General features: G+C 22.1%; 5 protein-coding genes across 5 annotated transcripts; 3 read left to right on the forward strand and 2 right to left on the reverse strand.

Annotated features, from left to right (window-relative positions):
• Positions 1-1,057: 1,057 nt before the first annotated feature.
• On the forward strand, positions 1,058-3,793 carry PBANKA_0802800 (conserved Plasmodium protein, unknown function; the record flags this gene model as incomplete). Its single annotated transcript, XM_034564176.1, has 1 exon — positions 1,058-3,793. One exon carries the CDS (start codon positions 1,058-1,060, stop codon positions 3,791-3,793), a length of 2,736 nt encoding a protein of 911 aa, XP_034420998.1.
• Positions 3,794-4,703: 910 nt separating this feature from the next.
• On the forward strand, positions 4,704-8,897 carry PBANKA_0802900 (conserved Plasmodium protein, unknown function; the record flags this gene model as incomplete). Its single annotated transcript, XM_034564177.1, has 1 exon — positions 4,704-8,897. One exon carries the CDS (start codon positions 4,704-4,706, stop codon positions 8,895-8,897), a length of 4,194 nt encoding a protein of 1,397 aa, XP_034420999.1.
• Positions 8,898-10,177: 1,280 nt separating this feature from the next.
• On the forward strand, positions 10,178-12,523 carry PBANKA_0803000 (origin recognition complex subunit 2, putative; the record flags this gene model as incomplete). The annotated part of the gene is made up of 1 exon (XM_034564178.1): positions 10,178-12,523. One exon carries the CDS (start codon positions 10,178-10,180, stop codon positions 12,521-12,523), a length of 2,346 nt encoding a protein of 781 aa, XP_034421000.1.
• A 691-nt stretch (positions 12,524-13,214) lies between these two features.
• PBANKA_0803100 (DNA replication licensing factor MCM7, putative) lies at positions 13,215-15,698 on the reverse strand (the record flags this gene model as incomplete). The annotated part of the gene is made up of 1 exon (XM_034564179.1): positions 13,215-15,698. The coding sequence occupies one exon, from the start codon at positions 15,696-15,698 to the stop codon at positions 13,215-13,217; it is 2,484 nt and encodes an 827-aa protein (XP_034421001.1).
• Positions 15,699-18,026: 2,328 nt separating this feature from the next.
• PBANKA_0803200 (inositol-phosphate phosphatase, putative) lies at positions 18,027-25,656 on the reverse strand (the record flags this gene model as incomplete). The annotated part of the gene is made up of 2 exons (XM_034564180.1): positions 18,027-18,663; positions 18,758-25,656. The coding sequence occupies 2 exons, from the start codon at positions 25,654-25,656 to the stop codon at positions 18,027-18,029; spliced, it is 7,536 nt and encodes a 2,511-aa protein (XP_034421002.1).
• Between the last annotated feature and the right edge of the window lie 266 nt (positions 25,657-25,922).

Consider the following 25,922-nt stretch of genomic DNA (forward strand, 5'->3'; position numbering starts at 1 on the left):
AAAAAATTATTAATGCACAGAAATAATGCGCGATAAATTACATACGTGCCATAAGTATTTATAATACTAATATAGAGAGTATGCAAGATATATAATATAATTCCTATTCTACATTAAAAATATACTAAACATTATTTCTTTGCATTTAATAAAAAAATGGAACATTAACAAAAAAGTTATAAAAATACAAATAAACACTCATATTATTTATTTCCCTATAAATTTTTATCAATGTAGAGAGTCATATATACACATTTTAATTAGGAATACATTTACACAAAAGTGCATACATATGTATATATATACAATTTTCCTTATATATAGTTAGGGTATTATTTTATAATATTTTTAAAACCACAAGCATAATTTGATATATTATTCATTTAGGGTATTGAAAAAAAAAAGTTTTGCTTGCCATTTACTATCATTTTCCACTATTATTACAATACTACAAATGGTTATTATTTTTTTGTTTTTCATTTATGCATAATTTTTTTTTTACACTATCCATTTAATTAACGTACATATATGCATACATATTTATGCATATATGTGTGTATATTTAATTTAATTTAAAACAATAAAATAACAGCTTTTTATTTAGTCATAATCTAAAAAATTATAAATATATAAAAACGTTGGAAAAAGGAAACAACTCTGTTAAAACTACAACCATAATAAATATTATATAAAAATACATATGCAAAATATGTTTATAGTAGTAAATATTATTCCCATATATAAAATAAAAATATTTCATTTTTAATTAAAATTTTCTTTATTTGTATCAAATTTGCTGGAATACATATTTATACACTCGTATGCACATATAGAAATATATATGCATATTCATGTGTATACAAAGTAATAAAAAAAAAGTTAATAAATTAGTGAAAAATGCACTAAAACAATATACCCATTCAATAATATTTAAGGCCATAAAATTGTATAACATTCTCAAAATAAATGATGAAGATAAACAATACGAACTAGTTATAATTATAAATTCTACAAATATAAAATTAAAAATAATATAAAACAATCGCAAAATAATACAATGTGTGACATAGAGAATATTTATAACAATAAAAATGATTATTGCAATTTAGGGGATATGGAAAATGACAATTGTAGTGAAGAAGATATTGATAACTATAATGGAAGTATCAAATATGAAATTAATATACATGAAAATTCTCATTCTTATGTAAATGTGTTATATTTCAAAAAATTAAAATTAAATAAAAGAATATTTGGAAAATTAAAAGATAAAAATATAGTTATATACTTAAAATATAAAGATAGCAAATGTACAAGTAAAAATATACATGTAACAGAGCCTGAAATAACCAACTTATATTTATGTTTTTTAATTACTGAACCATTCATAAAAGATGAAAAAAATATAATAAAAATATATATAAAATATTTTAAAGATAGCAAATATAAAATATTATCCTTTGGGTTTTTGGAGTTAAATTTAATAGATTTCAGTGAGAAATTTTATAAAAAAAAAAGTTATATGTTATGTTATGATAAAAATAATAATAAATATATTTTTGGATATTTTATATTAATTTTGGCAAATCAAATTAAATGGACTGTATATAATAATAATGTCTCATATGAAATTACGAAAAATTCATATTTTATAAATAATCAAATAAATTATGATGAACAACTTCTTTATATATGTAAAAAAATTGAACAAATTTTATTAAAATCTGTTTCCACAAATAAATCGAATAGTATAAAAAATAGTAAAAATAAAGACTTATTAAAACATTTTAGTGTAACACACAGTTGTCCAGCAACCTTTAGAATAACATCAAAAGAGAGAAACACCTTAAATGATAATATTATATCCAAACAGACTGAAAATCAAAAAGATGTTAAAGAAATAAGTTATCAAACTATTGGGGTAAGTAATGTTGATGAAAAATGTGAAAGCCCCAAGATCAAAGCAAATGATAGCAATTTTGGTAACCATATAAAACAAGTTGGCCAAGACGAAAATATTGATGAAAATATTGATGAAAATATTGATGAAAATATTGACGAAAATAATGACGAAAATCTAGACAAAAATAGTGATGAAAATATTGACGAAAATAATGACGAAAATCTAGACAAAAATAGTGATGAAAATATTGACGAAAATAATGACGAAAATCTAGACAAAAATAGTGATGAAAATATTGACGAAAATAATGACGAAAATCTAGACAAAAATATTGACAAAAATTTCTCTTTAAATGAGGCAACATACTCTAAAAAGTTTATTTTAAATAAAAATATTAAAAAACATAAATCACTCCAAAACTTTAATAATCATAATCCTCGCCTAAAAATGCCATCAAATTATTTAAATTCAAAAAAAACAAATTTTGATGACAACTCAATTTGTAATTATCATAGTGATGGCGCAATTAAAAAAGCATTTTCAGAAAACGCCTTAAGTAGAATAATTTTAGATGAATATAAAAATATAGAAAAGTTAAATTTGTTAAAAAAAAATATAACAATAAAACCAAAACCAAAATTAAATTTAAAACCTTTGGATAATAAAATAAATAATTTTATAATTAAAAGTAAAAATAATATATCAACAAATAAAACCAAATCTTTCTTGGAAAAACATCATAAAATATATTATGCTCGAAATAATAAAATACCTATAAAACAAATAGAATCCCTTATAAATATAACACAAAAAGAAGAAACAAAAGAGAATTATCATATTTATTGTATACACAATATATTTGATGGGGATAGGGTTGAGGATTTAAGCGACCATAGCAACAATGTATCTACTTGTTTAGAAAAAAAAATGAGTAATTCTATTACACAATCATTAGATGGATTAAAAAATACTACTGACATTTTGACAGAGGTTCAGAAACAAATAGATGAATCACATAAGTTACATGATAAGAATGAATTTAATGAAATTTGTAATTATAACTATCCAGATGTTGATAATAATAAAAGAGAAGAAACAGAGTCAATTTATGAGGATGAAAATTTATTTGACATATTTATATTAAAAAAATTAGAAAATATATTAAATAATAATTTAGACAATTTTATAGAACAAGCCGAATTTATTTTACATCATATGAAAAAAAAAATTCTAAAAAAAAATGAATTTTTTGCAGAACAAATAAAAAATCAATATAGCACAAATACGGTTCTAATAAAAAAAGATATTTTCGATAAAAAAAATGATCAATCCAGTTTAACAAATGATGAAAACAATGGATGTTGTGTGCTATCCAAGCAAGATGAGTATACAGAAAAAAATATAAATTATAATGTAAAAAATGATATCCTTAAAATTTTAGAGAATTGTATTCATACTACATTATTATATATACAATTTGTGTTAAATGACAAAAATGTTGATACAACTCAAAAAGATATATTTATAACATACAAAGAAATAATAAATAATATAAAAAACGCAATAGATGATTGCAAAAAACAAAAAGAAATTCTTTCATTAAATTGTGCAAATAATATCAACTTTGATAGTTTATCTAAAGATCGAAAAAATGCATTATTAACCATTACCAAATCAGAAAACGAAAATGTTATGGAAAAAATAAACTCCTACTCATATTTTAATGATGATTCATGCTTGTCCATGAGTAGTTGCTCCGATTCCTCACAAACCGAAGAAATAATGATATTTAAACCAGTTAATTATATCAATAAAAATATATCTACTTCTATTCAATATTATCAAAAAAAATGGAAGTACAAATTATCTAAGGTGGGAATGTATGTATAATGTTACAACACATGCACCCCAAAAAAGAAAGAAAGCAAGAAAAAAAAAAAATAAAAGTATAATATCTATTTTGCATGTATATAATTTGCTTTTATCAAGATTCACTTTTCCATCATACACACACATCCATAATTTGTCACAAATATACTATTGTATCATTAATATTTTTTTTTAATAAAAAATTATTATTTTATCATTTGTGACAAGAAATATGTTTTATTAATTTTCCGAATAGCGTATATATACATACATACATGCCTAGGCATATACGGTATGTCCCGTATAAATGTTTTTGTTTCAAATCCCAATAAGAATATTCAGTGTTTGTATTACTATATTTTTATTATGATCATTATTTGAAATTATTTTATAAAATAAATATGTAATAAAAGCAATTAAAATTTATACATTATATATGACTCATTATATTTTTTTTTATTTTACTATATTTTTCTGTGATTTTTTGTTTGTTTTCTCTTATTTATTATACAACGTGCGAACTTAACAACACGGTGTTTTGTGTGTTTGGATATATATATATATATATTTTTGCAATTTTATATTAAAATCTTGAACAAAATTATATCATATTTTTTCATATATATATTAACTCAATTAAAATTTTGTCATTAAAAGACGTTTTTTTTATTTTTTAAAATATCCCATTTTTACATAAAATATACAAAATATTTTATAAGCATATAGGTATACATATGCATATATTTTTTTCACGTTAAAAAAATTTTTTTAGCTTTAAAATTGAAAATTACCATATTTTTTTTAAAAAATGATGTTATGCATAATTAAATTATGATAATTTTAATAAAATACTGTAGAGCATATATTTTTTTTCCAATCATTTGTTATTTTTCCGTAACAATGCTTTCATTTTTCAGTTTCCTTATTTCGCATGTATAAATTGTATGACGCTTTTTTTTTTTTGCATATCAATAGAAAAATAAGCAATGTTAAGAATGTAATAATTCATACCAGAGGTATAAAAATATCGAAGAAATTATATTCAGAATTTTTTATCTTTAATTTTGAAAATGTCGAAAATTTAAAGAAGATAAAAGAGACATCTCCTACTATTACAACAAATTACTTGCCTCCAAATGGTGATGAAAATAAAAAAGACGAAAAAAAATTCCTATATGAAAATATTTTGGATAAATCGAGGCTAAAAAAAACGAGAAAAATATTATCATTAGTAAAAAATAAATTAATAAATTATGACCAAATATATTTGAATAGATATTTTTTTATATTTTATAAAAATATCGATTGTCTCTTAGATTTCGAAATCATTAATATTGTTTATTTGGCTGTAAAATATAAAAAATATCATTTGTTAAGAAATATTGATGATAATAATAATAATGTAAATTATGGGGTAACAACAAATAACAATTCGAATAATATTACACATCATAGTGATACATTGAACAGTGGTAATGTTGAAGATATATCAGATCATATAATAACGCAAAGAAATGAAATAAATCAAGAAAGCATAATTTATTCCGATATACGAGATTCGGATTTTCTTGGAGACAATACATTTGGAAAAGAACAAAAGGATAATACTCATAATATGGTTAACAATAGAATAAATACTGAGTTAGATAAACCTCCTAAATTAATGAAACAAAATAATGTCAAACAAAAGAGCATAGATTATGTACAAATATTTCTTTACAAATTTATAAAATTATTAAGAGAAAAAAAAAAAAAAATTAATGTAACGATATTCGATTTATATAAATTAACATATTCTATAAACTATTATAAAATGTGTGTGGTACAAAAAAAAATTCTTAACAAAAATAATAAAGGAAATGTAAATCTTGACATTAGCTATATAATTACATATTTATGTGTATTTTTAAAAAATGAAATTTATAATATCCATGAAAATAATAGCAAAAATCAAATAAAAAATGAGAAAGACTTAAATAATCTTCTAAACATATTAATAATGGGACAGAATAATTTAAATGTATATTTTTTTAATTTATTTTACGATTATTTATTTATGATTTTAAAAAAAAATACATATCCATTGTCTATTAAAAATATATGCTTATTATTGCAAATAAATAAATTTGAAAGGACTCAATATGATCCTTTTTTTTTTTTTTTACTTTTCAATAACCAAAAAAATAGAAAAAATGAAGATATTAATAAATATGATCAGAAAATTTCTGTAGATATAATTACTAAAACACCATTTACATTAAAGGATATAAACTATTTATTTTTTTACCAACTAAAAAATAATGTAATATATAATAATAGCTCTTTTAATATTTATCTTATTAATACACTACTAAAATCCGAAATCAATTCTTTTGAATTTATACAAAATGTAGAGTTATTTTCTTTGATGTTACTACATTATGATTATTCAAATTTTTATTTTAATGAAATATATGAAAAATATGTTGAGCTCATTTATAAAATGCAATTATATAATCGAGAAATGCCTAGACATGTAATAAATAACGACGAAATAAATAGATGTCATTATAAATTTGAAAATAAAAATGAAAAAACAAATGTTTATTTAAATATAAAATTTATTAGTACCTTTTCTTTGGCATTGTATATTATTAGAAACAATTTACGCATTAATGAAGAATTTTATTTGTATATATTTTATTTGTTTAATAATTATTCTCATTTATTAACTCCATATGAATATGTAATATTTTTAAATTTTATATATTATTCTAATTTAAAAAATGAACAATATTTTAGAAAAAACAGTTTGTATAAAAATACAAGCAAATTCTTTATAAACAGCGGAACCAATGATATGGAATATCTACCTATTGATGATAACATTTTTTTTTTATGTGTATACAAAAAAATACAACGAATTTATTCATATAACAATGATGTAGATTTGAAAAAATATAGTAATATACATAACTATACAAATTTAAATTCAAAAATGTGTAACATTATGCCTATAAACATTATGAATAATACAGAAAATAAAAGCATAATGAAAGAAAGTACTTATTCAAATGGTTTACCCAAATTTCTAAAAACAGAAAATGAAATTTATAATAATAACATGGGGAATGACAAATTAATAGAAGATAAAAGCAACATTGAAAAAAATTTTGAAAAAAAAAAAATATATAAAAATGATATAATAATGAAATTAGAAGAACAAAATAAAAATGACATAACTATAATAAATGTAAAAAATAAAAGTTATTTCATGCACATATTGGACATATTATTATTACTTAAAAATAATAATTACGATAACAAGTTTAGTGACTATTTATTTAATTTTTTTGACAAAAATGTGTGGAAATACAATATCAATATTTTTGATATTGACAAAATTTTATTTTCTTATACACAATTAAATATACAAAGAAATTCTATAAATTTATATTTGTTAAACTTTATAGAAATTGTAAAAAAAAACATTATTTGCAATGATAATATTGAAAAGGAGACATATGTATTTTCTTCAATGTGTAACATATTGTTATCTTTCTCAGAATTAAATATACGAGATATCATTGATCTTTCTATATTCGAAAAACATATACTTATAAAAATAGACAAAATAAATATCAATTCAATTTTGATTTTAATACAACATTTTGTTTTAAGAGAAGAAAAAAAAGAAAATGTATCTATAATTATATTTTTACTATTAAAATATATAAAGAAAAAATATGGGATTAACAAAAAGAATACCAATACTAATGAAGATGGGGATATAGACAAAAACTTAGTATCCTCATTAAATGAGTTAAAAAAAAAAAATGATAAAAATTATGATTTTATAAAAAATTATTTGGATGAAAATAAACATATATATGTACCAAATAAAACAAATCAGCAAAATTCAAATTATATAGATAAGAACAAATTACAAAACATTTCTATTAGAAATAAAAATTATAATTTATTATTTAAAAAAAAAAATGAAGATGATAATTACGAGTTTTTACTTATCAGATTTATTTTTATTTATATCTTTACACATTCAAATTTACTTCATGACAACTTTAATTATTATTACATGCATGGAGAAATTTATGAACAAAATTATTATAAAAATATGTTGAATAATTTTAATAAAATTATATTACACTTGAAAACTAATTTTTTGGATGTTTTAAATATCAAAGAATACGAAAATTCCCAAACTGATGAGTTAAATAATCCCCATTATGATTATCATCAGATTGATGAAATAAAAAAACAAAATTTGTATCCATATGATACTAAAAAATGTGACAATATTACTGGGGAAATAAATATGAGCTTATCTGTAAACAATATTATTAGTGAATACAAACATACTGAAACCCTTTCAAATATATCACATTCCATTGAAAAAAATATAGAGAATAAATATAACATATTAAGTAAACAAAAATTTTCTTTGTTAATAAATTATTTTTTATTTATTTTTAAACATAATATAAATTTCATTGTACAAGATAAAAATTTTATAGAGAATATGAAAATGCAACATTTTTTTGTAAAAAAATTCAAAAATTTATATTATAATTATAAATATTCATATATTTATAGAAATATAATATTATCTATAATATATAATATGAAAAAAGCAAATTCTTTAAGAACAAATTATATTTTAAATTGCAAAATTTTTTCTCAAAATGATAACAACAGTTACAATACTAGCGAAAAAAATAAAATAGACATTAACGAATACGTACAAATTATTAAATTTTTCCAACACATATGTGTGCAAAAAGGAAAAACAAAAAATTATAAAAATAATGCATTTTACAATTATTTAAAAAAAAACAATATCAAAATTTTGAATAATGATGATATTAATGATCAAAGTTATGAAATTTTATATAACACTCCTATTATTAATAAATTTAGCAATTATCAAATAACAAACATATATATAAATACAATGTTTTTTAATTATATAATACCTATGCTTATCCAAACAAGCGAAGAAAAATATTTAGCTGTTCAAATTATTTTTAATTCTAACGAAAATATAAATTCATATATGGTCTCATTTAACCTTATGAACAGTTTTTTAAACAATTACAATTATGATACTATATTGATTAAAAAATAAAAATAGAAGAAAAAAAAATATGCTATAATATATTTGTAGCGAACTATAAATGATACCTTTTCATGTCATTTTTCCATATCTCTATAATACACATTTTTTTAACATCATCAACATCATTGTACTATTTGCTTTGCATTTGTTATACATAGTTTCATTTTATTTTATTAATTATTTTTTGCTATAATTTTGTAACCATTTTATACCTTTATAATTAAAAATTTTATCTTAAATATCTTTCCTCATTAAAAGGGGAGAGAAAGAAAAAATAGACGAAAAATTATTACGTGATAATGAATAAACATAAAAATGTATGAATAAATAATGTGTAATGGATGGAAAAATAAAAAATATACACACAGAAAAATAATTATGCTAAAGCAAAATAAAAGTTTGAATTTTATCAAAAAAGAAAAAAAATAATGATAAAAAATGACTCTTAATACCTTTTATTCATAATATAATAAAAATATGCTTAAAAAAAAGTGCAATAATTTAGCATAATTTCCAGGAAATAAGAAAAGGGCATACACAAATATAAAATAATTTTGCATTATACATAAACACAAATTTTATATTTATTAAAAATATAATTTTTTATAAAATAAAAAAGATGAAATGATCGTTATATCCCATTTTTTTTTAATTCCCCTTATTAATTTTTGTCGATATTTTTATACATACACAAATAGAAAAAGTGGGATGTAATACATAAGACCATTCCATATATTTTAATATATAAAAATAAATGTATGCTTGATAAAGGAAAAATATATAGGTAATTTTGGAAATAAATTAAAAAATCTAGAATAATTCATAAATACTCATGGGTGATAAAATATATCTTAAATGAATAAAAAAAAAATGCTTTAAAATATTTATTCACATTTTTTCGTTAAACACAACACTCACAATTACATTTATTTATATGTCATTAAAAAGTGAAGGTTTTTTATATATTTATTTATGTGTGTTTGTTCATAAAATTGATATGTATCCATATTATATCAAGGGAGAAAAAATAAAAAAAAGTGACATATTTTCAGTATGAAAATTTGGACATCTCTTTGAATGTGCAGTATATTAAACAAAGACTATACATTCACATATGTATTAATACTATTGCTATTAAAATTGTATATTAATTATATGCACAATTTATTTAGGAAAAATTTTATATTTGTTCACATTTTTTTTTGTATATTGCTTCATTTTAATGACAAAATTGTGCCCAAAGTTTTTTTTTTTATCATCTCATATTACAAACATCACAATAGGAAACAATGCTGAAGAGTATTGAAGTTCATTCCCCCAAAAAAATTATTAAGCTGGACAATGGAGATGAAGGAACAAAAAAAGAAAATGAAAAAGAAGAATATTTAATAACAGATTTGTCAGGAAATAATAAAAATATGCCTAGTCTTATTATAAGAATCCCAAGTAATATAAATAAATTTTTAAGTAAAGAAGAAATAAAAATAAAATATGATAAAAATATATCATTACCTACTGATAACTTAAATAATGGATTAAGTTCATTTAAAGTTGATTCATCCCCATTTACATTTTATGAAAATTCCTATTCAACTATCGACCCAAAGGTTGATCTTACATACCCATCTGATACAAACATTAGCTTTGGTTCTTCAACTATTGGTAGCAATTTAATTAGAAATGTGGAATTAAAAAATGATACATATATTGATAATACTGTGAATATTATAAATAGTGAAGATACTTGTGACAATGCTGAGATAAATGAGTTTCTCTTAAAAGATTTTAAAAATAATTATGTGGAAAAATACGAAGCAAATGCATGTAATGATAACATAGAATTTTTAAGAGGACATATAAAAAATGAATTAGAATATTTTTTGAAAAATAAAAAACATAATATTTGTGGTGAAATGAAAATAAACGATATTATTAATATTGACTATGATAAAATTAATGAAAAAAATATCATTCCATATTTTCTTACTAATATGTTTGATCAGGAACAAAAAAAAAAAAGAGAAAAAATGAAATTACAACTTGAACAACAGAGAAAAATTATGATGGAAAAGAAAAGAAATGAAAGAGTTAATAAAAAAAATATGAATAAAGAATCTACGTTGAAAAAAAAACAAAGCAAAAATCTCAATTTAAAAAAAGAAAAAACTGAAAATTTGAAAGAAAATACGAAAAAAAAAGAAACAGGCTCAGAAACAAACGATGATGAAGAAGAAGAAGAAAGTGAAAATTATGATAACGATATAGATGAATCTGATAAAGAACTTGATATAAATATTTATAATGATCCAACAAAATATGGTATTGAAGGAAGTAGTGATTATTCTGAAGGAATGAAAAGTGAATTAGACAATTCACAAGATGAAGAAAATACAACAAATGATCAATCAAATAATACAAATTTGAAAAATAAAAAAAGTAAAAAACAACAAAAAAATAAAAACTCTAATAATTATGATGAGGGATGTGATGAAGCAAGTGAAATTTCCAATACAATTGCAAAAAAAGGAAAATCGAAAAAAAATGAAAACATCGAAGATATTGTAGATAGCTCTATTCAAAAATTAATATCCTATGATTATTATTCAAGTTTAAATATAAAAGAAATAATAAAACCTAGTGATAAAATAAAATCTTTATCTGCATTTATTCCAGCAGATGAAAATTTAGATAATTATGATCAAATAAAAAAATTAAAATATTTAATAAATAATTTACCACATACTCATATTAAAGAAAAAAGATCACTATACCATTATAATATTAAACAATTCATTAAATGGAAAGTTTATTTATTAAATAATATAAATATATGTTTATATGGTATAGGCTCAAAATATCATTTGTTAAATTTTTTTTCTGATATTTGTTTAAATGATGGAAATAAATGCATTATATTAGGCTTTGAAGAAGAAATCAATTTAGAAGAAATTATTATACGTATATTAGAATATCATTATAAATACAAAACAACAAAAAAATTAAAATCATTTGAATTATTGTATGAATTAACAGAAAAAGTCAACGAATCAAATATTCCACTTTATTTTGTTATACACAATTTAGATAACGCTAAATTATACCCATATTATGATTGCTTTTCTTTTTTAAGCCAATACAATAATATCTATTTTATATGTACTATTGATGATGTCTCATTTGAGCTAAATATTAATTTTAAAAATGTGAGTTCCATTAATTTTCATTATATGAAATGCCATACATGGATAGATTATAGACATGAAATTTTAAGACAGTGGAATAAATTTTTACCTGAATGGGTTTTTAATAAAAAATGTGAGCATGTAGATGTAAAAAAAAATATTGAAACTATTCTTAGTGCATTAAGTATTAACCATAAAAGATTGTTTAAAATCATTGCATCTATGCAATTAGAAAATTTAGAAAAAGGAATATTTGGAGTAGAAAAAGAATTATTATTGCAAGATAAACGACTGTTTACTGTAGGTGCATCTAGCATCAGAATTAATTCACTTCTTGTTGAATTTGTTTCACATAATGTTATAACTGAAACTAGACTTAAAGAGGGAAATACATTCCTAAAAATTAATGTGGATAATGATGAACTCAAACGAATTGTGGATACATTACAATAATGTTATACCATTTTATATGATGGATTTGAGAATCAATTTCTTTTCCCATAGCAAAAAGTTTCATTTCCATGCCTTTTTTATATCGCTTATTCAATTTAATGTGCTTTTAAATTTTGATTCATTTGGTACATTTTTTTTATTTTTTATTTTTTCTGTCTTGCAACGAGACTAATACAATGGTCTCCATTTATTTAATTCCTTTCATATCATAATTTCTAGAAACTTCATTAGTGTCATAATTATATTTTATAATAAAATTTTTTTAAAGTGAAAACGCCTTTTTCATAATACGAAAAATTGATTTTTTCAACAATAAAATCATGAACAAAAGAAAAAAAATATCACATAACTATCGTATTTATGTGATTTACAAAATTATAATACTTAAAAGAGCAATTTAAAAAAAATGTATCCGAAAAGTTTTCGTGTTTTGTAATATACGATAAAAATATTAATAAATGATGGAAAAAAAAATTCGTTGTTATGAAACAAAGTATATTATGAGTATGTGCGATTAGAAAAACATATTATACTCATTATATATTTATAAAAATATAAAGAAAAAAAAAAGCATCATATTAATGTGAATATGTGCATATAAGACCACCATGAAGTTGTCATACTACTTCAGTTACTTGTTCTTCTGACATTTAATTCATTACTCATTTTCGTATTTTGATTTTATTTGAGATTAAAAATCATTTTCTTCATCATCACCAGTTGCATATACATCATTTGGGAAGGCAATAGCTGTGTTTTCTTCATTTATTGTAAAAACTGTCAATTCTACATATCTATCTATAGTGCTAAAAACATGTGCCTTTGTAAATCCCTTTGTTAATGATTCTCTTTCTATTTCTTCAATTGGTATCCAACCATTCCATTTTTTTTTCTTTTCCATAATTTTTTCTTTAATTGTTTTTATAATATTCATAATTTCTGTTGATGAGTCCTTTTTTCTTCGTTTTTCTGTTTGTAATGATACACTTGCTTTTGATTGTTCTGTTAAACGGATAGCTTCTTCAAAATCAGGAGTTTCAATAATATCACTATCTCTTACCCTTGCCAATGCTTGTGATATTCGTAAAATAGCAAGTAAAGCTCTAGGAGTTGTATAATTAATACGGGTATCATTATATCTTTCTTGTTGTGATTCTAATTGTCTTGATGAAACATACCATTGTGTAATTTTGGGTATTAGTTCAGGGGAAATGGTTGGTTGTTTTCTTTTTGCTAATTGTATGAATGCTCTTAAAACAGTTTTGTCAATTTCTTCATATCCATCATCATCATTATCATCTTTATTGTTTAAACCTGTTTTTTTTTTTCTTCTTTTTTTTTTCTTATCATCAGTTGAATCTACACATTTCAATATATTTAATACATGCTCTGCTAATCTTTTATCCTTATCTCGATCTGATATATCAAGAAGCAAAAATTGTAAATCAAATCTTGTCAGCAAGGCTGCAGGTAAATTCATATTAAGCATTACAGATTTTTTACAATCATATCTTCCATTAATTGGATTAGCAGCTGCTAATACAGACGACCGTGCAGGCATATTACTGCAATGCCCAGCTTTTGCTATTGAAACGGTTTGTTGTTCCATAACTTCATAAATAGCTGACCTATCGAATTCGTCCATTTTATCAAATTCGTCAATACAACATATTCCTTTATCTGCTAATACTAATGCACCACCTTCTAGGGTCGTTTCACCGGTATTCGGATCTTTTAATACAGCAGCAGTTAAACCAACCGAACTACTACCCTTTCCAGTAGTATATATAGATCTTGAAGCTATTAAACAAACTTTTTTCATAAGTTGACTTTTTGCTACTCCGGGATCTCCCATTAATAATATATGTATGTCACCTCTTATTAAACCACCATCTTTTTTTTTTTTTGTGCACCCTCCTATTAGTTGTAATAATAATGCCTTTTTAACATCTTCATGACCATATATTTCAGGCCCAATATTATATGCTAATCTTTCATAAAGATTAGGACTACTTTTTAATTTTTGAACTTCTTCCATAATTTTATCATAATTATCTATATGCTCATTAAAATTTTCTTTATTATTTTGAACATAATAAATATGGAAAACCTTTTCTGCAATTAGTCCACCTTTTAATGCTTGGAACCCACTTTTTGTTACAGGCATTAGAACCCCCGTTAGTGTGACATGCATACCTGGTTGAACAGATGTAGTAGATGCACCGTGTATTATACAATTCATACTTCTAGGTATATCACCTTCAGGGAGTTGGTTAGCTAACTCTTGAACTTTTATTTCTTGATATTTTACAAATTTACTTAATTTTGCTTGAAATTTTAATGATCCTCTGATTCCATGTACATTAGTACATCCTGGGCAATCAAAAAGTGGCATAAAAAATGGTCCATCGACAGCTTTATAAGCAAAAACATGGCATCTATCACATTCATATGTGGCAACTTGAATTCTTGGTTTTAATTGAGTAGCTCTTATAACTTCACATTCAAATGTACTTAATGAACCAATACAGTCAGCATTTACTATTCTCATTTTTCTAACTAAATCTCGAGAACTTGGAATTAATATTATTTCAAAATTGACTCTTAAATATGCAGGTAATTTATATTCTTTCATTCGTTCTTCCCTAATCTCTTCAATAGGTTTAATCATATCTCGAAATAAATTATTAAATGCTTCTTTTTCACTTTCATCTGTTGAATATCCACTAGCATCTTCATTATTTATTCGTCTTAAATTTCTACGTTTCGTTTTTTCATTTTCATCTTCTTCACCATATTCTTTAATAAATCGTTTATAACATTCATCGGATAAACATTTATCGGCAGCTGTATATAATAGCTCAACATATCTATGGGTATTTGTCATAATACCATTATAAACTGAATAATCAGCATCTTTATTTTCTTTGGAAAAATGCTCTCTTAAATCGTCTAAATATATAGGTAATACTTCAGTATCATGATTGTATATTTTTTGCAAATAACCTTTATATTTTAGTTTACCCCAATTTATGTGATTAATTGATGGGTCTTCAAAATTATCAAAAAACTTTACTAGTTCATCGATATGTGAACTATAATTTTTAACTGCATCCAGATATTTTGTGTGATTATCATCTACAAACGTCCTAATATCCAATCCCTTTTCCCCCATATCTTTGACCCCCCCCTTTTTGATAAAATAAAACGAAATAATAAAATTGAGAATATGCAAATAAGAGAGGAAAAAAAAAGGAGTATGAAAAATAAATAAAATTAATTAACTATTGTTGCGTGCACTTTCTAATACTCAACTTATCTATACATATGTTTGCAAAAAAAAAAAAAAAAATACACATGAATATTACATCCATACACAATCTAGCATTAAACGTGAAAATAAAACTACAATATTTAATACACGAAACAAAAAATGTGTGAAAAAATCAATAAGTAGTTAATTCATTTTTTTTCACAAATATATGCCTTAAAATATCATAATATAATTGCATAGGTGAAAAAAAATTAATGACTTATGCGACGAACTTAAAAAGATGAAATTAAACTAAACAATAGAAATACATAAAGCACGAACTAAATTAGCAAAATAAAGAGCGGAATAAAATGAAAGAATAAAAAATGCATGCTCTGATAAATTTGTTTTTAATAACCTCTCAATTCCAATAAAAATATTTAAAGGGAATTAATTTTTCATAGTGACATATTTTAAAATACGTTTCAATAAAAAATATACAATTAAAATATATATTTTCGTAAATTTTTTGAGAAATCGCTGAAAAACACTGAGAAAATATGAAATAAGATATTAGGTAAAAATATTAATACTTCAAAATGGAGATTTACAATAGACACATTTCAATTCGGGCTATAAAATAAATAAAATAATAGTGATAAAATAATACTTTATTGCATAAAATATCTTTTAAAACACGGGAATATCATCTTATATAAAATACACGTTTAGGGGTGAAAAAAAATATAAATAAAATATAAGCCTTTAAGTAGACATATACATTAAAAGAATACTTATAATATATACACATATCATATATATTTTTATTATACAAAATATTTTTTTAAAACTAGGGGAGATTTTTTAAATGTGAATTATATTGTATACCTATGATGCCTATAAATTATAAGCACGATGTGTATATTTGTATATAGATATAGTTTACAAGAATAAAGAAACATTAAAAAAATGTTTGAGTCCTTAAAAAATGAAAATCTTTGATGATACAAGTATTTTTTCTCTTTTTTTATATTTATGAATTACAAAAGGGGTTAAGGATGTACTTAGCACTAAATATTAATATAAATTTAAAAAAAATATCTCCGTAATAATATATATATATATATATATATATATATATATATATATACACATATTTATTTCTTTAATTTTAAAAAAATTCTTATATTTTTCAATTCTTATTCTTTTGAAATTTTTAATGAATAATATTAACTGAAATATAATTATAATTTTCTATATGTATATAAAAAATAGCACTTATGCATAACTTTATGTATTAAAAATGTGCTAAGCAAATATAAGTCACATTAACATAAGTATAAATAAATATTTGTTTAGTACTTTGTGCTTATATAAAAATAAAAACCTTATTTAAAACACCCCCATACAACTAAAAGCATATTTCCCCACGAATTTTTACATTAATTTTATTTATAACATTTTTTTAATTTTATATATACACATTGAATTTATAAATAACATGGAACATATTTAACATAGCCTTCAAATATTTCCAATGCTTATACATACATACACATTTGCTTACCAACTTTCTGAATGTGGATGAAGCAAAACAAACTTCTTAATTTTATTTTGACAAATTTGCTAACAAACATGTTATTTTTTCATTATATATACATTTTTTTCTCTTAATTTATTTTGAAATACATTTTTTGTTTTTACAACAAAAAAATATTAAAGTTAATGAGGAAATATAAGCACATTATATACATAGCTATAAGCATACATTCATAACACAAAAATACTAATATTTAAGAAATAAATGGAATGCTTATATCTTTATATAAAAAATATAATAAATTAATTATTCATTAAGCATTCTTAACTATTTTTCTCTTTTTTTTGCGGTATGTATGTAAATTAATATATATATATACAAAAAAAAAAATTCTCATCATATGCATGTGTATGTAAACATAATAATGCAATAAAAATTCAATCACGAAAATATACAATTAGCAAATTAAGCGCGATCATATTGGGAAAAAATAAGAAAACGAGAAACGATACAAATTAATTTTACATAAAAAAAAATTAATGAAAAAAAAGAGAGAAGAAATGTATATGATAAGTCTTGTGTGCACATGCATACATAATTATGCATTTGCGGTATGTAAATGTCCCATATTAGTGTTCTGCATATATATCGTATATTACAGACATTCATTAAATGTATAATAGTTATTTATTTTCCTATATTTGATTTTCTTAATTTATTTTTTTGGCAAAATATAAATCATTATTATCATTTGAAATGCTATATTCGTCAATTTGGTCGGTTTTGGAAATGTGAGTTTGGTGAAAATTATTTTCATTCACCCCATTTTTTAATTTGTTATTAAGATTTTGAGAATAATTTAAAATTTGTGATATTGGATAAGTAGTATATTTACTTATTCCATAATTATTTGGGAAAAAATAATCTAACAAATTATTTTTATTATTACTGCTATTACTTGTGTTGCTAGAATTTTTGGTGAAATTATTGAATTCATCATTTTCTATAACGCTATACGAATTATTCGATTTATATTCAATATCTTTTTTATCAAAAAAAACTTTTAATTCTATAATTGCACTAACAGGCTTATGATCACTTGAAAAAAAATTATTATGTGTCTTATAATTCATATGTTTGAAATATATTCTATCGTTATAATAAAAATCGTTATTTTTGTTATCATTATTCATCTCCTTATTAGTCACATTTTCGCTAATATTATTCTCTACAATGTTATCTGGTTTATCCTTTTCAGATTTCATTTCACGATCCATAAACTCTTTTCTTTTTTTCTCCAATTCAGATAGCTGTATTAATTTTCCACTAAGCAGTATTCGATCACACCTAAAAAAAAGTATAAAACATATAGATAAGTGTAAAAAACAATTTTCAAATAAATAAAAAAAATTGTTTAATTATGTATTCGAATGAATCATACCATGCTGGAGTTCTTCGAGCATCATATATGTTTGAATTTTTTTTATATTTGTAAGTCGGGTTAAATGTAATTGGATTTTCATAAAATAAACAAAAGGGCAAAATATTATAAAGTTTATTATATATAAATTGATCATAATTCAACAACTGGATACTATTTTTATTTGAAATGAATTTAAAAACTTCTTCATGGTTTTTATTAATTCTAAAGTTAAAGTCTCCACAAGCAAAAAAATAATCAAAATTAAATAAATTATTTAATTCTTGGCTTTGAAAACTATTATTTAATATACTTTGCATTTGACTGTTCCTTTCGAAAATGTTTGTTTGCCCTGATGCCAAATGAATATTATTAAAGCAAAATGAATTAAAACCCAATCTAAATTTAACAGATACACTCCCTTTATTACCTGTATTTCCCTTTAACCCAACTTTTACTTTGCAAACATCAAGTTCTCTTATATGATCAACCAAACCTTCGTCAATAAAAATTATGATAAATAATCCTATCATAGATACTGATTTTAATTTCACGTATTTAAATTTTTTTAAATCTAAAAAGTATTTATTATTATTGTTACTATTACAATTTTGGCCATTTTTTAAAAACTTATCATGTTTCATATCATTCCTTTTTCTACTATTATTGCTTGTGCTACTATCTTTTTTCATATCGTTTTTTTTTCCCATTCGATTCGAGTCCTTTCCGCTATAAGTACTTTTTGTATTGGTGCAATTGTCATGGGTATTTATATTTCTGTTTATATACATTCTTTTATTATCGTCAAAATTGTGATTGGCATTTACAAAGCTACTATTAGCACTTGATTTTGTTATATTTTCATTTTGTTTATTTTCATCATTTTGTTTATTTTCATCATTTTGCTTACAATTTTTAGATACATACATTTCCTTATCGAATCTATTATTATGCGTTTCAAATCCTCCTTGTATATTAGTATATATATTACTATTTTTAAAACCCATATAATTTGATAAATTTTCATTATTAAAAAACTTACTATCATTTTTACCAGAGTTTAAAATATTTATATCTTTGGCCAAAGTTACTGAGGCGCTATCCTCAAATATTTCATTTACACTACAACTAAGTCTCGTACCATTTATGTTTAATTGCTGTGTTGTTAAAAATGTATTATTTTCATCATTTTTAAGAAAATTATTATTATTATTATTATTATTTTTCAAATTATCACCATCTTCATTAAAAATATAATTTTCGCTATCAACACATTCCTTTCTAACATTTTTACTATCTATAAGAGCATCGATATGATCACTTTTATTTTCTTTAGAAATAAAATCGTTACCAACATAATTATAATCATGTTGAAATTCATAATTTTTATTATATGGGCATGAAGTGTTATCATTATTATTACCTTGGTTATCTTCCTTATTTAAATTATTAAAACAATTATTTAAAAATGCACTTTTAGATATATCTAAATTATCATCATTTTTATAGTTTTCATTCATTTCGTTAAGATTAAAGTTTCTATCCTCTTTTATATAGTTATCGTAAAAATATTCTTTGTTTGATTCTGTATTGTCTTCATTTCTTGAAATATTTTTATCTATGAAATAACTTTTGTTATGATGTTCTTGATTTTTTAAATACATTTCTTTTTGTCTCTGTGAAATTTCTGCTAATGTTTGTGTAATTTTTTGTTCTATTTTTTTTTCCTTAAATTTATCTTTCATGTTCATTAGAATTCGAAATCCAGTTAATTCAACAACTTCTTGAAAGCAAAATACATAAATATCAACATATTCATTATTTTCATTTAACCATGAAGATATATCATTTAATTCATATATATCACTTCCACATAAATTCCACGTTCCTGTCCATAATTTGATTATTTTTTCTTCATAGTTGTAATTTTTACTTTTACTTTTTATATAATTTTGTGTAAATTTGGAATCTTCATTATTCATATAATATTGATTTATCAAATCATGACTTAGTAAATCTCCAAATTTATTTTTACTTCGAAAACCATATATATAATTCCTTTTTTTATATAAATTTTTTACATATATTAAATTGCCTTTGTGTTTTTTTCTTTCCTTTCCTGTTTTTTTATTATTACTATAATTGCTATTATTATCACCAATATTGCTATTATTATAATTTAAATGTTTCTTACGTTTTTCACTTTTCTTTACATTATCAATACTTCTACTACATTTTTTCGCAATTATGTGAGTTAATTTTTCATAATCATATTGTTCATTTTCTTTTTTAATAATATTAGTACCACTACTTGATGTACTTTTTTTATGTCCCGTTTTCTTTCCACATGTTATTAAAACATTATTATCTGCATTATCTGTTTTTTCATTAAGCTCATTTATTTTTCCCAGTTCAGTAGAGTGAGGTATATTATTTTTTATTAAATAATTTTCATTGTTTTTAGAATTGCTATCAAATTCGTCTTGATTAATACCGTGAATAGATTTAACTGTTTCTGAATAATACTTTCTTCTTAATCGTTCTGATAATCGAATTCTAAATCTTCGTTTTTTCGTACTTTTATCAAGTTTGTTTTTTAAAAGGTGCTCTTTTTTTGTATTTAAAGTTAAATAAGCATCGCTATTAATGGATTTATTTGAATTTTCAGTTATTCCATTAATTTGAGTTTTATCTTTACTATTATTCATGTTTTGATAAAAATGAGGAATAGAAAAATATGGATTTTTATTGCATAATTTGATAAAATTATCCATATTTATCAAATTATTATAATTTAATAAATAATTAAAATCGCCTCCAATTAAATAATTTCGTTTTTTATTTTTATTACTATATTTACCTGCACATAAAATGATATCTATACATTCTTGTCTAAAATTATCTTCAAAATTATTTTGATAAAATCTTTCAATCGATTTAATAGCATGATCAATATTAGTACTAATTGATGATCGACCAACATTTATTTGGGAAGAAAAAACACTACCTGTACCTGTATAATGTGTACTTATAATATCACCATTTTCTACCCACATTTTTTTAAATAAATGTTTTAATACATATACATATTCATCATTATGTTCTGGTCTATGTCCTTTATCAATTCTATTTGCTACATTATATGCATCATTCATATTTCCAACATTTAAATTCGAATTTTTCTGATTTTTATTTTCTTCGTTTCTTTTATTGAAATGTTCATTATTCAATCCCCCTGTGCTAATATAGTTAAATCCTTCTAATAAAAAACTCACTGCACTATGACTACCACTTTCATTACTTTTTTTTTTTTTATTTATACCATTACCACTATTACTTATATTATAATTATTATTAGTGCTTAATTGATTTGAACCATATCCTGAAGAATACACATTATTATTATAATCATACAATTTATCTGATGCTACTCTGTCTGTTGGTTCGAGCAAATAATTATCCATCTCCATTGAGCTTAATATAGTTACTAATTCATTGTTGCTAAATATATTATTTGCATTTTTTGGAAAATTAATATTTGATTTTTTAACAGGATTTAAGAAATTATCATTTTTCGAAACATTTAAAATGTATAAAATAAAAAACAAAGAATAGTAGTATTGAAAAACATTTGTTCTATCTAGACAGTCTAAACAATTCGTTCGAAAAACACCATCTTGAAAAATATATGATTCATTATGCTTACTACGAATATTTGTGCTTTTTCGATGCTTGTTATTTTCATTATTTATTGGTTCAACAAAAAATGAAACATTTTTTATTTGTTTTAATAAAACATTATTTATAAAACTATCCATTGCGTCATCAAAACTTTTATTTTTAACTGAAATATGAAAATCATATTCTATATAATTTAGAAAATCTTTTTCTTTATAAGTATCATCTTTTTTAACACAATTTATTAATTCAATTAATTTTTTTGTTAATTTTTTTTCATTATTTTTATTTTGACTCAACAAATTTATATAATATATATTATTACCATAATTATGTATTAATTTTTTGTTATGCTCTTTAAATGCTTTAATACTTAGTAACGATGATCTTTGAATATTCACATGTGATGACATAGAATGTTGTTTCCAAAATAGTGGTACTGAGCCTCTTATTTGAACTAACGAAATAATCCGATTTTCAAAATTTAAAAGATTGTTTACACATTTATTTCTATCTATTTCATTTGTTCTTTTATATATATGCTTATTTATAATATTTCTATATATGCTCATTTTTCCAGGTTTCATTTCTCTTTCGCTTACATCACTTTTGCTGATTATTTCTTGATTGCTACTATTATCAATTAGGAAATTATTAAAACATTTCATTTCAATTTCTTTTCCTTCATATTTTTTTACATCTATTCCCTTTGTGTTGGGTACCTTATTTCTCATTACTTTCCCTTCCATTCCGTACAAGCTCTTCTTCATTTTTATTTCAGAATTTTCTTTATCTTTAGACATGTCAATTTTTTTAACATAACTATCCACATCTACCTTATCGAATCTGCTTTTATAAGATTTATTATCTCTATTATCAATTCTAATAATTTGTTCTGATTCAACAAAATTAGCTACATACCCATCATCATTTATACCTCTTTTATTAAATCTTGTACCTCCTAATATCGAAGATCTTCGACTTATTAAAAATAGTTCTATACGTTTTTTATTCATTTCGATAGATGTATAAGATATGTAACCTTGGATAATGGGGCAAAACCAATTATCATCGATTTTACATCTGTTTTTCATTTTTTTAATCATTTGATAGTTCCACATAAGCTTTTTCTCACACATTTTTAAAAAACTTTTTCTTTTATTTAAGGAGGAATAATGATGTAATAAAGGCGCCTTCTCTTTCTCTTCAATATTTTTTCTTCTTTTTTTTTGAATACATTGAGTTAGATCAAAATCGTATGAATAATACATGTGTGTACATAATATTTTTTGAATCATTTTTAATATCTTTTGAATATCCATTTTTAAAATTAATTTATCTTCATTTTTTATATGCTCTGTATTTTCATTTTTAATACCCATAAAATAAGAATCCTTTTTATCAGTATCTTCATAATTACTAGCATTAAAATAATAGTTGTTTATCAAATCTTTAATATCCCCATTAATAGTTTTAACACTTTCACCATATTTGCATTTGCTTTGCTTGCCACTACTTTTTTGGCCGTCCTCAATATTATTATTATTATTATCATAAGACTTGTCAATTACATTTTTTTTTTTCTCTCCATCATTAAAAGAAGGTATAAAATTTTTATGATCTTGTTCATCACATTTATTTTCGTTAAAACAAGTTTCATTGGTTTTATCATCATCTAGGTCGATCAATATGTTCGAATCATCATTTTTTTTTTCATAACCATAATCTAAACATTTTTTCTTTTCATCAATTAGATAATCTGAAATGATTTCATTTTTATTTTCTTTCTTAAAAAAATCAAAATTTGTTGGCAATTTAATATAATTATTTTCATTTTTTGTTTCCGAAATGTAATTATCTTTCCTTTCTTCTAGTTCAACATTTCCATTGGGATTCCCACTGTTTATATTTTGAGTTAAATCTGTTTTTTTAATTTCATTTTTCTTATTACTATTATATAAATATTCATAATCATTCATATCAAAACATTTAGAATAGGCATCATTTAATTCTATTCCCATATTATTATTCCCCATATTTGCATTTACTAAATTATATTCATTATTGTCATTCATGAGATCAAGTAGCATTGCATTATCATCAAGGGTATGTTCATTTGTGCTAATTTTTTGTGAATTTATTTCTTTGGTATTAAGCTGTTTTTCATTATTACTTCCTTGAACTTTTAAGGGAAGTTTTTCAGTTCCATTCATATTTTTATTGTCATAATTGGTTATATCTGAAATTATGTTTAGTATACTTTTATTATTAAACTGATTTGTTAACCATTTTTTTGCTGTATTAAAATTTAGCAGCTTATTTTTTTCTTCTTTTTTATTAAAATTATTTTGATTATCTTCATTGTTATTGCCATAAAATTTTCGTTCAATAGTGTTTTCTACAATTTCTAAATTTTCAATATATTCTTTTTTATTCTTATTAGTTGTATCATCATCACATTTATTTATTTTATTCATAAAATATTTATTACATATATTTTGATCGTCTATTTTATATATATCATTACTAAAACGATAAGGGTTACTCGATTCTTCATTTGCAATTATAATTCCGTTATTTTCAAGTTTCCCTATTTTTATTTCATTATTATTTATTCTATTTGAAGTATTTAATGAGCCATTTTCGTATTTTTCATCAGCGTTAGTATCTTCTCTTTTATTTTGTAAAAAATTTTGATTTTTATCCAAATCTTTAATGTTAGCATATATATCCTTCACCTGGTCTGAGTTTACAACTTCAAACTTTTTATGTATATCTTCATTATTTTTTGAATTGTTAATAAAAAAACTCGTTGAATTATCATCAATATTAAGGAAATTATTTATTGTTGTATTTATAGGGAAAATATTTCTATTATATGGTATATATTGCACCCTTTCAATTTTATATATATTTCTATATTTATTTAAATAAAAAAATTTACACAACAATTTCCATTTTTCACAAACAAATAAAAATAACTCGTTATGGGATTCTATTGTACCTATTATATTATCAATTATTAACTCATTTAATAGCATTCCAAACTTTTTACTTTTTTTTCGAATATTATCTTTATATATTAACTTTTCGGAGCACTTCCCAGTCTCTCGATAAATAAACAAACATGGGGTTTTAGAGGCATCATCTTTATTGTCTTTTAAATTCTTTATATAAATTATTTTAAATACTTTTTCATATACTATTAACAAATATCTTCCTTCTGTGTTATTTGTATTCATCAGTATTGAACTTGTTTATATAACAAATGACTTGAAAAAAAACAAATAAAAAAATACAATAAAATAAAAATAAGGCCACTTCGAGCAGAATTCCTAATAGTCAAGGAAACATATGCCTATGCAGCATGCAAAAATAGCTCAATCTTCCAGAGATAATACTACCAATTTTATTTATTTTTTTTTTATTCCTATTTTACATGGCCATACAATACATAAATAAGTATATTTTGTGACTAAAAATAATAATGTAGTAGCAGTATAATAAC

The sequence above is a fragment of the Plasmodium berghei genome (assembly GCF_900002375.2).
Source record: "Plasmodium berghei ANKA genome assembly, chromosome: 8".
Classification (NCBI taxonomy): domain Eukaryota; phylum Apicomplexa; class Aconoidasida; order Haemosporida; family Plasmodiidae; genus Plasmodium; species Plasmodium berghei.